We start from the raw sequence: 13,631 nt of genomic DNA on the forward strand, positions 1-13,631 counted from the left end.
ATTATAAGGCTTGTAATTGAATTGCACTGTTTAAATAAGACATATTAATGTATATAAAGACTACATAAGTACTAGGGATGAATAAAATCTATTACATGTATTATACTAACTTTGTATAACAACCTAAAGTGTTATACTTGTATTATATTTAAATTATAATCTTAAAGAAAGAGTTGTATTTATAATATAATAATGTAATAATTACTATTGTTACCTTATAATTTATACAAAAGGTATATTAATGTATATTATACTTAGATTGTTTATACAAGTAGTGTCAGCAACAGTGTAGAGGGGACCCAAAGGCTCAGCAAGGGGACCCAGGCTACAACTATCCTACACAACAGAAATACAGAATGCAAGCACTAGAACATAGTCAGAACTTGCAGAACAGGCAGAGAGAGTGAGTGAGACAAGAGTAGGGTATATAGAGTGAGCCTAAGAGTACAGGACTACCTGGAGTAGACAAGATCAAGACTACAGGACCAGTCTGATCTTGTACACCTATATATACTAAACTACACAAGAGTACTCAGGGAGTATGAGCCACTTAAGAATGATAAGCTACAAAGAATGAAAGAAAGGAATGTCAAAGATAAAGGTACAAAGAATGAAGGGATGGACAAAGGGTAAGAGACTATAGAATGAACAAAGAATGAAGGGGTGGTCAAAGGAATGGAATGATGAAGTAAGGAAGGGTAGTAGTAAGAGTCAGTATACATATAGTCTATAGACAGTACTCCTAAGGGACAGAAGTCCTGAGTTCTAGTATGGAAGGGTGTAGAACCCTTGGAACTGAAGGTATGAGAGTAGAGAACTGTAACATCACCCCCCCTCTAAAACCAATCACCCTGATTGGTGAACATTAGGCTCAGTTAGTAGCTTGAGTATAGGTTGGAACAGTATGGTGTAGAAATCTGTAAGGTAGAGTTGATACAGAGCACCTGGGTGAAGTCAATAGAAGTCTTAGATTGCCTTAGGAGTATGGGTAAGGTTCTTGACAGGTTCCCAAGTGTGTTCTTCAACTGGGTACCCTTTCTAGTGAACAAGGAATTTGAGCTTTCCATACAGTAGCTTAGTATCTACTATATACTCTACTTTGTACTCTGGTTTGGAACTAATGAGTTCTGGTAGAGGCAGTAGGGGTCTTTGTTGTGAAGGAAAACCTGAATCATAGTACTGAGACAACAGAGCCTTGTTGAACACTGGGTGTATGTGCTTCCATGTTACTAGAAGTTAGAGTTTGTATATAGAGGCACTAACCTTCTTTTCAATAATGAAGGGTCTGAAGCACTTGTTGTCTAACTTCTTCATCAGGCAATCCAAGGTCAGATTAGTAGCTTCCAGCATAACTTTGTTACCAGACTAGTAATCCTTGGCTACAGATCTCTTCCAATCATAGTTCTGCTTTATAACTTGTACTACCTTTTCTAGAAGAGCTTGTGTGTCCTCCCTAGCCTTGTGTATCTGTTCCACAAAGTCTGTTACAGATTCAGAACTACTGTTCTGGTTCAGAACTGTCCTCTAGTATGAATGTCTCTCATGATTGAGGAAGAACAGGGACTGTCCTGTTATAGAGTGTTACTAGTTATTGTGCACAAATTCTGCTAGAGCTAACTATTCAGACCAGTCTAACTACTGATGATTGATAAACATCTGGAGATAGAGCTTGATCTCCTGATTGACTTGCTTAGTTTGACTATCAGTCTATAGGTAATATGTAGTAGAAGGGTTTCCTTGAATTCTGAGAAGTACATACAAGTCCTGTATGAATTTTGACTCAAATTACAGTCCACAATCATGAATGAGCTTCTGAGAGAGTCTATATAACTAGAAGATGTGATCCTAATAAATGTATACTATACTTTCAGAAGTGAGTTCTGTTTGGGTCAGAACTGTATAGACTTGCTTAGAGAATCAGTTGACAATTACACAGATAGTATTGTAACCCTAAGACTCAGGTAGCTTACTAATCAGGTCTACTAAGACTTCTTCCTAAGAGTGATCTAGGATCTGATACAAATGTAGGAGAGCCTAAACCCTTGTCTGGTGAGTCTTAGTCTGTTAGTATGTATTACAACCAGTCACATACTTTAGGATTTCCCTCTGTATTCTAAACTACTAGTAGTTCTGAGTAATGAGTTTCTGTGTTTTGTGTTAGCTCAGATGTCCTACAGTCAGATTGTTGTAATGAGCTCAGACAATGTTCTCCTACAGTTTCCAATCCTTCAGAACATACAGTCAGCCTTCCTAGTAAACCTGTCTATCCTTATCCTCCTCCTAATCCCTAGCCTACTTCTCTAGTTACTTTACTATAACCTGGTCCTATGTGTGTCTTAGAGCTTACTGTATGTGGGTGACAAAGTCAACATCCTTAGATTTGAGTCAGATCTCTTAGATTGTCTTGAACACAAAACAGGAATTGTTTAGGAGAACAAGATTTTTGTTATTATTCTCCCCCCTTTCATAACCTACTTGTCTTGAGAGTAAATTGGCTTTTGTTATTTGTGTTCTGGGTTTGTGGGTCAGTACAAAGTTATAGTCCTACAGTTCTAACATCTAGTAGGCCTGACAGTAGTTGAGCTTCTGAGGTGCCTGGAAGTACTAGAGATTAAGGTGATTACTCTAGATCTCAAACTTCTGTACTATACTGAGAAGATATTAACACTACTCTTTTAGGGAACAGACAATCACAAGGAGTTCCTTATTATAGATAGAGTAGTTCTGTTTTGTTACAGAGAGGGATTCTAATCAGAACACTATCAGACACTACTTTCTGTTAATGAACTAGGACAGTACTACTCTATTTGTAAAGTTAGAAGAGTCAGCTTCAACTCAGAACTTGTCTACAACTGTTAGAACTACTAATACAGGCTTGCTAGTAATAGCCTGTTTGAGAGACTCAAACACAGACTACTACTGATTGCCTCATTACTAAGGAACATCTTTGCTAGTAAGATTGTGAAGGGGCTAGGTAATAGTACTAAAGCTTTGAATAAAGTATTAGTAGTAGTTTGCAAACCTAAGGAATGCTTGGACCTGTTTCAGGTTCTAAGGTTGTAGCCAGTTCCAAACTATAGTTACCTTTACTAGATCTATACAGACCTCTCCTCTACTAATTACAAAGCCTAGATAATCTACTAACTCCTATACAAAAGAGTACTTTACTTCTTAGAGGAACAGTTTATTATCTTAGAGCTGTTATAGAACTGTTTGGATCAGTCAGTAATAGTACTCAACTGTCTAGGTGAAGATCAGAATGTTGTCTAGATATACACTAACATGCTCTGAGTCAATCAGATCTGTAAGAATATGATTCATGAATGACTAGAATGTTGTAGACAAATTAGTTAGTCTAAAGAACATTACAGTCAGTTTGTACAATCTGTAATTAGTTTAGAACACAGCCTTCTACTTATCTCTGTCTCAGATCCAAATATTATTGTACCCTTATTAAATGTCCAACTTAGTAAAAACCCTAGATGTATATGTCTTATTAATGAGCTCCTGAATCAGAGAGAGTAAGTACTTGTTTTTAACAGTACTCTTATTAAGACAACAATAATCCTAGACTAGGTAGAGCTTCCTATCTTTCTTTTTGATGAAGAAGAAAGGGGAGACTATAGAGGACTTTAAGGGTTGGATCTAGCTGTTCCAAAGATTTTCCTAAAGGAACTCATTGAGCACCTCCTACTTGTCTCTGTTGAGTAGGTAAACCTTACAATCCTTAGGTTAGAAACCCTTAGTCAATTCAATTGTATAGTCCTAGAGACAGTGTTCAGGAAGCTGGTCAAATTCCTCTTTACTAAAGACTTTAGGGAACTCTCAGACAAAATCTGGCAGGCTGGGTCTATGTACATTCTAGAGTAGAGTTGTTCTAAGAGGGTTCTAGACTAGTTCTGTTACAGACATTCTTCAGATTGACTCTGTTCTGTCTTGACTAGAATATGTATCCACATATCTATCCTAGTTGAAGAAGAACAACCAGTCACCTTTATCAGAACTGTTAGTAACATTAGAAGCATCTACATCCACTTAGAACAGTAGTGTAAGGTAGCTGTAAGACTTAGAACACTAATCAAACATAAGTGTCTACTCTAACTAGTCAATAGTAGAGTTGTGAGCCTTGAGCCATTCAAATCTGATAAAGACATCTGTCTTTCTAAGGTTAGTGACTCTGAACTCAATACTTTCCTTATAATCCTGAATAGTCATCTGTAGTTGGACAAACTTAGTAATCTGACCATTCTAGTTTAGGGTTCTGTCTACATTATATACTAGGATCAGAAGTAGAACACATTAAGTAGGGAGGTAGTGTTCCTATATGAAGACCTTATTAATACACAAACTAGTGTATCTACTGTCTACTAGAGCTGTTGTTCAGATCTGGAGGGATCCTAAGAAGGGAGCTAAGAGGACAGGAACCTAGAGCTAGTACTTAGAACATTCTCAAATAAACTACTACTTGTTCTGAAAGGAATGTACAGCTTGTGTAACCTTGTTGTCTGAGAGGGTGAGTATATACACTAACATTTCCTTAGTAACCTCTCTCTTTCAACAAGGACAGACTCATGTTCTCAGCTGTAAGCTCAGCTAAGACTATTCTTACTTAATACTACAGACAAACTACTAAGTAGTAAATAGGGCTGGGTAGTGTTCTGAATGTTCTAAGATCTTAGAACACAGAAGTAGTAGGTTGGATTGTGTAGATTTAGACTTGGATAAAGTACAAAGAGAAGAATCAAAAGAATCAGAAGAAATAGGAGAACTATCTACTTTTTCTACTTTTTCTGTTTTTCTTACTTTATTTACTTCTAATCCTACAGTGTCTATTGAATCAAAAGTGACTGTTAAAAAATCCAAGTTATAGTCCTTCAGTACTACATTCACTGTTAAGCCTCTACAAAATCCTAGGGTACATAGTCAGAGTCTAAGAGTTCTGAGGTGACTTCTGGATTTGTAGAAAAGGCTTCTTACTACAAATCCTGCTTGTTACTCATTATTACTCTAATGACCTGACAGATATACTGTTACTTCTGTAGACAGTCCTTAATCTGGTGCCCTAACTTTCTGTAGGCAAAGTATACTCCTTACTTTTAGGCTTCTCTAATGTCTATCAGAACAGATTGATTACAAATTACAGGCAGATTGATCTGAGGGCTTGGAACTGTCAGAGTCAGACACATGTGTGAGTGTTCCACACAGACTTGTTGTATCTGAGCCATAGCTTGGTTGAAGGAGATAGTACACATCTTCTACTCAGTGTAAGTAGTCAGTTCTAGTATTATTCTGAGAATCTTATTAACTAGTTCTGAGTGAAGAGCTTTTTCAAGTATCCTAATGAGGACATTATTGAACCCAAGTGTGAATCCTACCTTCTAGGCCAGGATATTAAACTCTTAAAAGAAGGTATTAGTAGAATGTTTGTCCTGTCACAGAGACACAAGCTTATTCTGTACATTATACTTCTTATTCAGATTAATAAAGGAAGTATAGAGCTGTCTTATAAATTCTGAGTATGACTCATTGTTCTAAAGTCAGATCAGGCTTCCAATCTAATAGCCTTTGATCCAGTTCTAGGCCCAGGTGGCTGTGTTGCCTTCCTTCATGAAGGAGAGGACAAATAGGACATGATTGAAATCTGAGAATAGATTAGTCAAAGTAGTAGCTATATATAGTTTGACTTAGTACTAGAAGTCCTTAAAGTGCTACCTATTAAAGTCTGAAGGGTAGGTTACATACACTTTCTTTCTAGAACAGGTTGCAACTTCTAGAACAACTAGAACAGGTTCTGAAGGGGCTGGGGGTACATAGTTGGTAAAAGCCTCTTAGATAGAGGTCTGTATATATTGAGCTAGTTCTGCTTGTAACTGCTGATCTAGTAGAACAGTAGGGGTGACAGTTAGTGTAGTAGGGTCTATGTCTATACTACAAAGGGATCAGTACTAAACTAAAAGGGGTAATGAATGGAAGAAGGGTGGCAAAAGTTTAAAAGGGGTTTAGGGAGTTTAAAATTTAAAAATGTAGAAGGGTCAGGACAAAGAAAAGAGATTAATGTAACAGTGAGTACTGATGCTCAAAATGTAGGAGAGTTGTAGGGTGGTAATAGGTAGTCTTGATCTGATGTCAGTAACAGTGTAGAGGGGACCTGAAGGCTTAGCAAGGGGACCTAGGCTACAACTATCCTACACAACAGAAATACAGAATGTAAGTACTAGAACATAGTCAGAACTTGTAGAACAGGCAGAGAGAGAGAGTAAGACAAGAGTAGGGTATATAGAGTGAGCCTAAGAGTACAGGACTACCTAGAGTAGACAAGATCAAGACTACAGGACCAGTCTGATCTTGTACACCTATATATACTAAACTATACAAGAGTACTCAGAGAGTATGAGCCACTTAAGAATGATAAGCCACAAAGAATGAAAGAAAGGAATGTCAAAGATAAAGGTACAAAGAATGAAGGGATGGACAAAGGGTAAGAGACTATAGAATGAACAAAGAATGAAGGGGTGGTCAAAGGAATGGAATGATGAAGTAAGGAAGGGTAGTAGTAAGAGTCAGTACACATATAGTCTATAAATAGTGCCCCTAAGAGACAGAAGTCCTGAGTTCTAGTACAGAAGGGTGTAGAACCCTCAGAACTGAAGGTACAAGAGTGGAGAACTGTAACAAGTAGTTTACAATTATTGTAAAAAGCATTTCATCTACTTGTAATAATTACATTAGTGTGTTTATAAAGCTATATACATGTTATATTACTTTTTAATATATTACAAAGTAGATTAATAATTTTATTTTATACCTAAATACAATAATTGAAATGTTCTATCAGTTGACAACTCACATTATAGTTGCTTATGTAATCAACTGCTAAAGATTGAGAGCATATAATGATGCATTTCTCTTTGTTACTCCTTTACCTCCTACCTTTACTGTCTCCCTAACCCTCTGCCTACAACACTATGTTGTTGCCTCTGTTCTCTCTAGTCAAGTCCTCTACTCACAAGTGTCCTACTAGTAGGCACTCTGCCTGTAACAACATAGGCAACAAATATTACTATACTTGTCTCTCCAATCTGCTACTGTAATGCCTGTACTGAGTCTCAGATCTCACAATGACACAACCTAGCTGACAACACCATCCTTTAGTATAAAGTGTAAATAGTCAGCCTACTTTATAATAGTCTACACAATAGTTGCTCATTCCTCTCCTCCCAACTTTTTGTCTCCCTTCCATCTGTCCTACTCCTTACTCTACCATTTGTGTTGCCTCTCCTTTACTGTCCTCACTTTTTTACATTCACCTTCCTTTTTACATTTGTACACACATCTGTATTGTTGACCAATGCTAAACAACTTCTTCAATAATTCCATACATTTGTGTACTTCTTCCTACTCTGTAGTACAGACAACAACAATAAGTACACACTTGTAACAATGTCCTTGTACAGTTACTCCTGTTGTGCTACTCTCTCTCTCACCCAGTACACACTCTCCTTTTCCACACATTCAGTACTTGAAACTACTCTAGATAGGCCTACACTGTATACATTTGTATTCCTCTGTACTAGGTATAGAATTGTATTAAACAGAAGTATTGACCCACTACTCATACTGTCTACACTAAGTCTGTTTGTGACTTCCACATTACCTTCTCTCTTCACATCAGGACATCCTAGAGATACACCCTTACAATTAATGACTCAGTACACTGTACCTTCTATTACTTACTGTAGCAAGAGTATATAGTATACACACACAGATACAGATTTGCCTGTAGCTCAAATCAGTTTGCTCAACACTCTGGATCTCAACCTAGTACACTACCTACCTTTCCTGCACAGTGTTATAGTGTCTCCCTCTCCTCACTTCAAGTGCCTGTACTTACTAACAATTCTGTCCCTTAGGCAAAGACTGGTTTGATAAATATTCAAAGTATGATTCTCTACAACTGGACTCTCCTTTCCTCCTTTCTGTAACCTCTGAGGTTACACACATGACTTTAGTTAAGTATATAAAGGGCTATTTGTAAACACTTAGAGATTATCTTTGTACTTGCTCCTGTACTTAGGTCAACCTCTCCAATCCCAGGTCTTTGCCTGTTCTGTGTTCTTGAGTAAGGCTCTAGCCTTTACACTTTTTTTTGAACATTGTAAAATTTGGGGATTACCTCTCATTTACTGTCTTTTACTTGTGCCACCAGATTGTCAGCCTCCCCCCCTGGCTTCCCCCCACACGTCCACTATCTCCTGCACACTTACAGTACTCTACAGTAATACTCTAGTTAATTACAAACTTCACAAATGCTATACTGAATTCCTGTTTACTCTTGAAGGCTCATAGAGAGAATATTACTACCTACTGGCCCACCTTCAATCTCCCAACAGACCCTCATCAGATTGGTCCTGGGATTCTAGGAGATTGTGTTAGGAAGATTGTATACAGTTGTGCTAGAGTCATACACATTGTACCTTATTGTGAGTCTTGTTAGTTGGCTACAAGTAAGATTCTACTACTCAAAAAAATGCTTTTACTGTACTACCCTCTCCTAGCAAACCCTTATCAGATTGGTCCCTGGATTCTAGGAGAAGGCATCAAGAAGAGTGTATGTAGTTGTACTAGAGTTATGTGTGTCACACATTATTGTGAGTCTGGTCAGCTGTCTACAATTAAGGTTCTACTACTCAAGAATATACTTTACTGTACTACTTTAAGCAGATTATCTACAGACTTGCTCTTGCTCATAACCTTTCTACCACTCATCATAATCTTAAGCTAGTGTCTAGAAACAAGCTGTAAAAGCCCCTACTATCCTATTTCTCAAATCATTCAAGGAGAACACTATCTTAGTACTACTACTAAGATTAGGAGCTACTATATAATTGCTCTACTAGAACACTGTTGAGAAACAAGCTACAGAAGGACCTACTGTCCTAGTCCTGAAATTGTACAAGGAAGCACTATCTTAATACTGCTACTGATATCTGAAACTGTAGTGTAATTCTCTTTAGGAGCTACAGGTTCCACACTAACAGATACTGTCTACTTTTAGTACAACAGATGTTACAATTGAGCTGTCAACTATAGTATATTTGTTGTATACTTGTTGTACTTACTACAATGTGTATCTCTCTATTGTTAAGGTGTTTGTCAAGACTGTCTATTTGTTAACATATATGGAATGACACATATAAGTAACAGACGTACCTGAGACATAGCCACATATTATATATACTTACTGAATCAACAGACAATGATACTAACAAGAGCAAGCCAAGTCTACTATCCCCCCTCTTTGTGTGATCCCTCTAAGCCTCTCACATAACCCCTCTCAACAGGTTATAAGCCTTGTACTCCCTGCCTATACTTTATCTACACTCTACTATGTCTATACTCTATACAGTTCTATACATTACATGTACACACACAGTATACTATAATGTAGAACTCAACACACTTGTCTGAGTATTGAAGAGTTCTGATTTTGGTTACTATCAGATCTTCTTGATTTTATTTAATTCTTTGGATTACATAATCACTTTCTTTATGTAGTTAGTTCTTTCCTATTTGGAATAGAGGAGGAGAGTTTTGACCAGAGCTTACAACAACACTAGAGGGAACAAGCCCACCAAAACCTTGCCTCTCAGTATCCCAAACACAAATCAATATGCTACAAACACACAATCTACTGTACTCTATACAACCCAGACATTATATGATTGTCATCTTAGTGATTATGATCATTGGCCCAGTAATAACATAATCTATGCAGGCAATGCTGAAACTACAATGAGTATTACTTACTACAACATTTAATCACTAAAATATTCTATAATATTATAGAGATCATGTTATTATAAATAACTGATCATACTATGGACAAATGTTAGAAGGATTGAGAAAGCAAACACTACTCATCTGCTATTAATATTATAATAGCACAAATGATTGACACTGTCAACAAACACACATATATTATAGTATAAATAAAATAATGACACATATAGCAATATCACAGCCAAACAATTAATGTAAGACATGTCTCAGATATGTTGGACATGTTGGATATGAGATAAAACAAGTTAGCAGATATCCATCTGATATCTAAGACATCTGATATCTACACACTAATACAGCTTATGAAAGTGTACAACTATCTACAGACGAATTATTAATAATAATAATAATAATAAAGTTACAAAGTACATTACAGTAACTATGGTACAGGAACGAGTACACAATTATAGTCTTTAAACAAATAACAATACTTTACACCTATGATAGTGTAAACATATAATAATGATGTATAATAATGGCAAACAGTAGAATAATACCTCTACCATTACTACAACAATGTAACAGAACATATTTAATTGCACAGAATGTAGATATACATTAATGAAGCATAAATAAACTTATATTGAAGCTACAAAGCTTATATACAAGTGAAGTACTATGCCAATATGGCTAGTACAACAAACAACAGAAAAACTACAACAGACACACTTATTATAATGATTACAAACGAAAACAATCATAATATAATAAGATTAAATAAATTAATAAAACGTTTAACACATTATCTCAGACAGTATAATATATAAAGAAAAGCAGATGCAAGCATATCTATTACATCTTATCAGAGATATGAATAGATGCACAACTAATGTTGTAACTGCAAACATGTAGAGAGATTTCTTAGCACGTCTGAAATATTACAGACATATTACAAACATCACATTAAAATTTATAAAACAAACAGTACAATGTTACAGTGTAATGTTTAAACAAAATGATGTATGTCAAACATTATGAGTTAACTTAAAACATACTGTTATATTATAACACATACTGACAAACGTACAAAAGTAAAATAACAAAGTACTAACACTACTTGTTGGATTACAAACACATGAAAGGAAATCAACAATGTACTTATGTACTTACACTACTTGTCAATTACTCAAAGAATAACCTTCTCAAATTGAAGGGGAGTAATTGAATAATATACATGCTAATGATGAACATTGAATTCTTAATGCAGACATATTGACTATGTCACTAAGTGAAATCTGTGATGAATCTGACAAATCTGTCGAATGCAAAATACCTTATTAAAGAATATAAAAGTTATACATCACATAACATTTTCAATGTTTATAAAAGTTATTCAAACAGATAATTAATAAATTAATAATAATAAAGCCTAGAAATGGCACATATTCCTAAAGCATTCTTTGCAGCAAATGCACAAACATTCACAACACGAAACTGCAGATGAACAAATGAATATTCATGATGCAGAAACATCAATCTTATTGCTGATCCTAAAAAACAATAAGCAATAGAAGTTATGGACAGATATAATGGATCACAAAGGTAAATCATTTGATGTGACACAAAATAACATTGATCAGAACAAATAACAGAAGTCAACACAATGTGTAATTGAACTTCAACGTTAAATAAATAATAATTCCACCATGAAACGAATGCTCATACTTGGCAAATAATATTAATATAATAATCTGATTAACTTAACAATGTTTAATACGAAAATAAATAAAATACAGACAATTATCACATCATATAATGAAATAATTCATCAATCTGGACTATAGTTCATGGATAAAAGTGATGAATAACGAAAATAATACTTTGGAACATACATAAAACAATAAATAATACATCCATACAATAATACAAATATAATTGCAATATAATTCACAACTACAATCGAACAATACAAAGATAATAACTGTACAAACAAGTATGGAGTACATACATATAATCAAATAAAACTATTAAATTGATTCTTGTACAAACAATTAATTTGCCCTCACTGTGTGATTAATACAAGCATGAACAGCATTATAATACTATGAAATACATCAGATAGATACTAATAAGTATATCTATACAATGATTCAAATAAAATAAATAAAACCAATATATAAAACGCTTTACCTAGCAAATCAATTAACAAATAAAACGTTGAACAAATACTACATACTACTAGATTAACTAAAGTATGCTAGGAGACAATTATAGTAAACATAATCTGATATATCACTTATATGTAGATTGTGTTACAATACACTATTCTTTACAAAAGAAAAAGCAAAGAACAATAGCCATAATACTAATAAATATTCATGACATCACAATCACAACAATTCACAATAACACTGTTAATAATAAATAATACAAACATATGTTAGTAACGATTTACAATGGATAATTATGTTAGCTATTGAAGAAATAACACAACAGATCACATAGTTACTCAGGATGTGTCAAAATCAATTCATTATACAATACAATATTAATAAGTTACTACATAAACATAAACAATAACACAAAGCAATACAGACAATACATTCATGAAATAATACATATATGATGCACCTAGACACATAGTGAGCTGCCTGTGGCCAGATATAATATCTATACAACAAATATATGTTAGCATAAAACCTTATTGATCTCAGAATGAAGTAATCTGGCAAAAACAAATAACATTATTAATATTACAACATACAATTGATGCAAAGCTTCAATCTGAAGACATAAATCAGCTATTGCTGAATGCTTAATGCATATACAAACATAAACGAATGCAGACAGTAATGATTAAAGAAGGATATCATTGTAACACCAGATATACATTTTACTAGCATGATTCATTAGTTTCACAGCAAAGTAAAAAGAAATTACTAGTAATACTTGAGCAAATTTAATAAATAAAACACACAATTTACAATCTTACACAGTGCTCATGAGATTCTGCAGGTCTCTGAAGCACATATGATATTAATAACAATTTCGAACGATTTATTGTGAAAACAATACTGTCATTGAACAGTAAACTACACACAAACTTTGGATTAACTCTGAACAATTTCAATCATGTTGAACACTCTACAAGACAACAAACAACAACTTAATAATATAATGATGAACAAACTACAGAACTAATAACATGACAGCAAACGAAAACTTAATAAATATCTAACAAAGCACAAAGTTAACACACAGTGGACTAAAATATATGATACAAAGACACATTTATATTATACAAATGATATTATTATATGTGATACACGAGTGAATATAATACAGACACAATGTACAATACAGATACAATACTAATAAAAATGTTGGAACAATCTGCAAATCAAACATCTTATAGGTCTGGCCAACTTATAAATGTTTGAAGGGGAGTGGTAGCAGTACTATAACTACCCCTAAAAATAAAAATAAAAATAACTACAAATCAAATAAACAAATAGTTGCAAAACAAACATATTATTAAACTAATATATGTTTGAAGGGGAGTGTTAACATATATGGAATGACACATATAAGTAACAGATGTACCTAAGATATAGCTACATATTATATATACCTACTGAATCAACAGACAATAATGCTAACAAGAGCAAGCTGAGTCCACTATCCCCCCTCTTTGTGTGATCCCTCTAAGCCTCTCACATAACCCCTCTCAACACTATTCCTTGCTATACTATCTCTTGCTCTGTCACTGTCTAGTGTCTACTGTTATTGTCTACTGTCTACTAAGGGTATAAAGTCCCTTTCCCTTCCCTTCCTGTTTCCTAGGGTATAAA

General features: G+C 34.6%; 1 protein-coding gene across 1 annotated transcript in view; it reads right to left on the reverse strand.

The window, feature by feature from the left end:
- Window positions 1–8,398, reverse strand: part of FOMMEDRAFT_160342 (uncharacterized protein) — a gene marked incomplete at both ends in the record, with an annotated part of 10,327 nt that extends 1,929 nt beyond the window's left edge. The window contains one exon of the mRNA XM_007270092.1: window positions 8,393–8,398. Within this exon, the coding sequence (XP_007270154.1) occupies window positions 8,393–8,398 (6 nt within the window). The remainder of the gene's footprint in view (window positions 1–8,392) is intronic.
- Window positions 8,399–13,631: the final 5,233 nt, after the last annotated feature.

The sequence above is a fragment of the Fomitiporia mediterranea genome (genome assembly GCF_000271605.1).
Source record: "Fomitiporia mediterranea MF3/22 unplaced genomic scaffold FOMMEscaffold_11, whole genome shotgun sequence".
Lineage (NCBI taxonomy): Eukaryota > Fungi > Basidiomycota > Agaricomycetes > Hymenochaetales > Hymenochaetaceae > Fomitiporia > Fomitiporia mediterranea.